At 41.4% G+C, this 6,206-nt stretch overlaps 1 protein-coding gene across 2 annotated transcripts in view; it reads right to left on the reverse strand.

Annotated features, from left to right (window-relative positions):
- Positions 4,680-6,206, reverse strand: part of RBAK (RB associated KRAB zinc finger) — a 17,463-nt gene continuing 15,936 nt past the window's right edge. For both annotated transcript variants that reach the window (XM_021086052.1, XM_005653058.3), the window contains exon 5: positions 4,680-6,206. This exon is cut by the window's right edge and continues 1,715 nt beyond it. In XM_021086052.1, coding sequence (XP_020941711.1) covers positions 6,015-6,206 — 192 coding nt within the window. In that variant the 3' untranslated portion in view covers positions 4,680-6,014.

Raw genomic sequence — 6,206 nt, forward strand, 5'->3', positions numbered from 1 at the left:
CACCTGTGCCATATGGAGGTTCACAGACTGTGAATCAAATTGGAATTGCAGCTGCCGGCCTACACCACACTACAGCCACAGCAATAACTAGTCGGGTTCTTAATCTGCTGAGCCACAACGGGAACTCTTGACTCCCTTATAAAATCATCAATAAAACATCAAATTTCTTCACACTGGGGCCTGCACACACCCACATATATCTTATCCATTCCTCCCCACTCCCGCCAGCTTGAGGGCGGAGTGCTGGCTTTTCCATCCCACTGACCCACCGGTCAGGCACTGACTCCTCTGGGCTAAAGTGTGGCGACAACACACCTGTGCAGTTGTGCTCGGCAGGTGCCACGCTGTTGGCACCAGTTTCTTCACTCCCCCGACTCCACATCTTCCTCCATTGAGACCACAGCTGTCCTTCCTTCCCTCAGAGGATTCCTGACCCTACTTCCGCTCCAGGCCTGTGGCCCACAAGCCAGCCATTCAAGGGCAGTTCACCAGTCTGACAGGCACGACAGGGGGTTTGATTTCATTAACGTGAAGAGGAATTGATTTTTTTTTTGTCATGGTTACCACTGTGGGAACTGGGTTACTTTTTTCTTTCTCCGTGGCCTTCCTATAATTTAAGGTGGGGATACTGTGACACTGTCATTGCTACATAGCATGTTTCCTCTCCTTAAAGGGCTTCGGTGGTTGGACAACATATCTGGGCATAATCTGGGAATAACGAACAGCTGGTGAATTGTTGCCCTTGGGTACAAGTGGTCTGGCACGCATGTCTTTTGACAACATTTTAGAGAGAGAGAGTCCCGAAGTTAACTGCCCCAAGCTGAGCAGCAGCAACTATGGGGGTGGGGGTGGGGGCTCGTGATGCAAGGAGCAGGCCGTGGCTGGTGAGAAAGGGGGAGTGGCAGCACTGGCTGACCACGAGCCTAGTGCCTCCGCCCAGTGGACTGAGGGAACAGTGAGCCAACGCGGGGATCACACCTCCAAGTCCCACCCAAGCCCTCAGCTCTCCCGCCACCAGCAAGCACGGCGCTGTTGTCTGCTAACACCTCACACCCACAACCTAGTAGGACGAAGGTCCAATCAAGACAAGTACTTAGTCCACGCCACCAAACATCAAAATCCCGCTGCTGTGCCATAACCCAGCCAGCCACTCCCCTCCCATGCTGAGTGCTTTTACTTTTTCGTGGGGTGAGGTCTTAGGTAACTGGTTCCTTCGCTTGCTCCCACTTGTGCTGTTAACTGTGCATCTTACATTTGCTGAGAAGATAACCTGAAAATGTGAAAACATTTTTCATCAAGTCAAACTCACTGTTATACTGACCTCAAAGAAAGGTCACTTCTATGCTAGGGTGATGAAGATGCACCCCAAATTCAGAAATATAAAGAACACCTTGCCTGAGAAAATGGGAAAGGTTTACACACATCAGTTCTTTATTGAGAGGCAGTCCAGACCTACTTGTGCCACTTAAATATGCAAAAGGGTAGGAGGACAACCCATGTAATGGCTCTGTCACCCTTTGAACTATTTACTGAAAACATTAAGTTTTAAGGTCAAAGTGTAGGAAGTTTTAGTAGTTGCCTTTAAAACTAGGAATATTTTCCTACACAAAATTATGCAAAATCTGCCACTGAATTCTGATTACGCAGCATATTCGCATACATCTCAAAAAATAGGTCAAAAGTGCTGAGCAACAAAAATGGCAAGACATTTGTTTTTTAAAAACCTTTTATGGAGGTATAAATTACATGCAGAAAAACAGACATCTCTTAAGTGCACAAAACACTCAGTTATTCAGCACCAATTTAGAAACCAGTTGTCACCAGCACCAGATAAAACTCTGTCAGCCCTTGCTGGGGATATCCACTCTCCTGATTCCTAACTACACAAAGTTCTGCCTCCTGTTCTAATATTTATATATATATATATATATATATATATATATATATATATATATATATAGTCTTTTTTTTAGGGCCAAACCCACAGCATATGGAGGTTTCCAGGCGAGGGGTTGAATGGGAGCTATAGCCACCGGCCTACACCACAGCCACAGACAGCAACGAGGGACCCAAGCCACGTCTGTGACCTACATCACAGTTTATGGCAACACCGGATTCTTAACCCACTGAACGAGGCCAGGGATCGAACCCACATCCTTATGGATACTAGTCAGGCTCGTTAACCACTGAGCCACGACAGGAACTCCAGTTCTTATACCTTTTTTATTTTTCTTTTTAGGGCTGCACCTGGAGCCTATGGAGGTTCCCGGGCTAGGGGTAGAATCGGAGCCATAGCTGTTGGCCAACACCACAGCTGTGGCCACAGCCACAGCAATGCAGGATCTGAGCCATGTCTGCAAACTACACCACAGATCTTGGCAATGCTGGATTCTTAATCCACTGAGCTAGGACAAGGATCGAACCCATGTCCTCATGGCTCCTAGTTGGGTTCGTTACTGCTGCGCCACAGTGGGAACTCCTATACCTTATATAGACGGGATCACACAGTCTGCTTGCTTCTGCACCTGGACCCTTCACTCGGCACTTTCTGTGAACCGGAGCTGCTATTGCCTGTGCTCACTGCCCGTTCATTCTCCTTACTCTATGGTATTCTGGGGCGGAACCACACCACTTACATTCAAAGTTCTATAGCACAGGTGCCATCAGGGGCTTTTGGTGGCAGTTCTATACCATGAAAACCCTAGGACATGTCCTGTGGTGGACATACATATGCTCAATGGATATGTATTGGATAAAAAGGTACACACACAGGTCTGGCTTTAAGCGCTGGCTTTCCAGAACAGTTCCATCAACAGGCAATACTACCGGCAAGGGTAGGCTAGCTATTACATCCTTGCCAAAATTTGACACTTTCTCATGCTTTTCATTGTAATCACTTCAGAGGGTGGGTGCACACAGTGCACATGGTGTTTGAAATCTGTATTTTCCAGATTACTAATAAGATTAACATACCTTTTCATATGTTTACTGGCCACCTGGATAGGCTCTCTTGTGAAGTGGATGTCCAAGTCTTTTGTGCATTTTCTACTTTTTTTCTTGTTGATTTTTAAGTGTTCTTTTTATTTTAAATCAGCGGTCAGCAAAGTCCAGACCTCTGCCAGTGTCTTTGAACAGCATTATAGGGACATAGCCCTGTGCAAGTTTTTGTCCTGTATGTGGCTTTCACATTACACTGCAAAGCTGAGGGGTCATGAGGGGAACCCACAAAGTCCCAAATACTTACTATCCAGCCCCTTACCAAACAAGTTCACCAATCCCTCTTCTACACTCAACTCTGCAGCCAAGTATTCTGGATATCTTCTCCCCGTGGCCTGCTTGTTCACTTTCTCAATGGTGTCTTTTTGAGAAACTGACGCTCCTAAAAGCAATATATTCAAATGAACAAGTTTTATTTTATGACTTATTTTATGCTTCTTGGGTAAGAAAACTTTGCTAACTGTAAAGTTATGGTCTAAATTTCCTTCTTAAAGCTGTATTTATTTATTTGCCTATGCCTGAGGCATGGGGAAGTTCCCAGGCCAGGGACTGAACCCACTCTACAGCAGCAGCAGACCCAAGCCACTGCAGTGACAATGCTGGAATCTTAACCTGCTGTGCCACAAAGGGAACTTCAAAGCTTTATTTCACATTTCATACTCAAAACTGCATTCCATCTCAATTTGATTTTTCCACTTTCTATTAAATCACAAAACTTGACAAAGCACTTACTGGAGAGAACAGCCTTTCCCATTTTATTATCACCTTTCCCAAAAGTGAGTGAATTACGTGTGGCTGTTTCTGGAACCTTTATTTTGTTCCACTGGTCAACTTATCTTTGTGTCAATACCATATTTGGGCTTTACTACAACTCTTGATGTCTGGCACTAGAAGTTCTCTAGTTCTATTCTAGTCGGATTTGTTAACCACTGCACCATGATGGGAACTCCCTCTAGTTCTATTCTAGAAGATAGCTTTGACTCTTGGTCTTTAGAATTTTTATATGAAATTCAGAATTTCCAGTAAAAAAAAAAAACTTGTTGGATTTTAAGATTACATCAAATATGTGAATTAATTTGGGGAAAAGAGACACCTTTTAAGATTGTCCTGGAATCAATGAACAGGAGATATACAGCTCATTGCTCTGTAATTTTTTTCCTGGATACAATTCTTGAAAATACAGTGTTAGGTCATTTCCCCCCCCCAGGCACTTAAGGATTTCTGATACTACTCTAAGTGGTATTGCTTTAAAACTACTCATTTTATGTGTTCACTGCTGGTATATTAAAAACCAAGTTTTGCATAAGGACCTTGTGTGCAGGGATTCTGCTAAATTTACTCAGTTCCAGTTATCTGTTTATTCCCCAGGATTTTCTATGTACCAAAATCATGTTATCTGAAAGTAAAAGTTTTATTTTTTTCTAATCCATAAGCCTTTTCATTCTCTTCTTCCCCCCTTACTCTTCTGGCTAGGTTCTTCAGCACAATACTGAATAAAAACTAGTGACAGCAGGTACCATCGTCTAGTTTTTTGATCTTGGGAGAAATTTTCATCTTCACCTTCTGATATGCTGTTGTAGTTTAAGATATTCTTTACCCAAAAAAAGGGAAGGTTCCTTTCTACCCATAGAACTAAGAACACAAATGGACCCCGCATACTAGATTACTCTTCTTCAGAGTGATATGTTACAGTGATTGGCATTTTATTATTAAAATACTCTCACATTCCTGGAGTAAGATCCATTTGATCACTGTTTTTATCTATCTTTTTTCCAGAATCCAGAACACATTTGTTTTTTCGGTTCAGGGAACTGGTCGTGTAACCACTATAAATGGGTTTCTGGCAATTAGAATGAAATTATCATGATTGGTTTTAGATTACTCAGGATTTACCCTCTGTGTCATGTGAAGAAATGGTAGATACCTGAACTCTTACAGCAAGTAATCAGGGAGAAAGGACATCAGAGTTAATCAACTGAAAATGTCTGCTAGAAACTTGTATTTACAATTTGTTCCAAAATATTGGGAATAAGAGGCAGTGTACAAAATAATGACACTGTATTCAAATCAAATAAAAGCACAAATAAGATTTCTGAATTACATGACAGTGGCAGAGTGCACACTTAAACCTATGGGTTAAAAATGAGTGGCAGGAGAGCTGGACATATCTTATAGAGTATGAGCAGTAGAGCTGTCCTTCACTGAACCGACTATGATCTATGCATAGTTTATGAAAATAGCATTTTAAAAATATTTTTGCTCAAATGCAGTTGGAAACTTCACAAAGGTCACTGGCTCCTCTACTGATGAAGCACTCACTAAAAACTCATTTGTAAATGCCTCTAAATATAAAATTATGTACTATTTTGTACTTATCAAACAACTCACCAACAATATATTCTACATTAATGTTTTGCCATCTTAATACTCAAGAATACTGCCTTTTCAAAAATCATTCAAATCCAAACTTGCATAGAATTGCATAGAAGTACTGTCAACCACATTTTGAAACATGAAAGAAATTGCCATATATGTACTTAATGCTACTGTCCTCATTATGGACTCCCAAAGATTTTAAAACTTCATTGTCTGCAATGAGGGTTTATTTCGGAGCTAACAGCTTCTGATACCTTTCTTATAAACATTTGATTTTATATCAGAAATATGGCTTTTGGTATAATAATTTTCAAAACATGTTTCCACATTCATCACCTTGATAGATTTTGACTTGGCATGATTCCCTGATATGTAAATATAATTGGAATCCAAAATAAATATTAAATATTTATATAGTTTCACTCTTGTATAAATTGTCTAGTGTCCAACAAGTTGTAGGGTCTTCCTAAAGGCTTTGCTTCTTGCTGCACTTTTAGGGCTACTCCTCTGTGAAAAATCAGATTAAACTCAATCTAATGCCTAAATGCTTTGCCTCACATGAACTCTCAGTGATATGTGACTCCCAACTGGATTTCCCATACTCATTATGTGCAGAGGGTTTTCTAAAATGAGATTTGACGTCAGAGAAGACTTCCCACGTCAAGTACGTTCATATTCCCTCTCCTGTGAATTCTTTGATGGCTATTGAAAGCTGATCTGTGGTGGAATTTTTTCCCACATTCATTACATTCATAGGGCTTCTCTCCTGAATGAGTCCTATAATGTACAGTGAGGTATGACTTCTGAGAAAAGACTTTCCCACATTCGTTACA

Source organism: Sus scrofa, chromosome 3 (genome assembly GCF_000003025.6).
Source record: "Sus scrofa isolate TJ Tabasco breed Duroc chromosome 3, Sscrofa11.1, whole genome shotgun sequence".
NCBI classification, from domain to species: Eukaryota; Metazoa; Chordata; class Mammalia; order Artiodactyla; family Suidae; genus Sus; species Sus scrofa.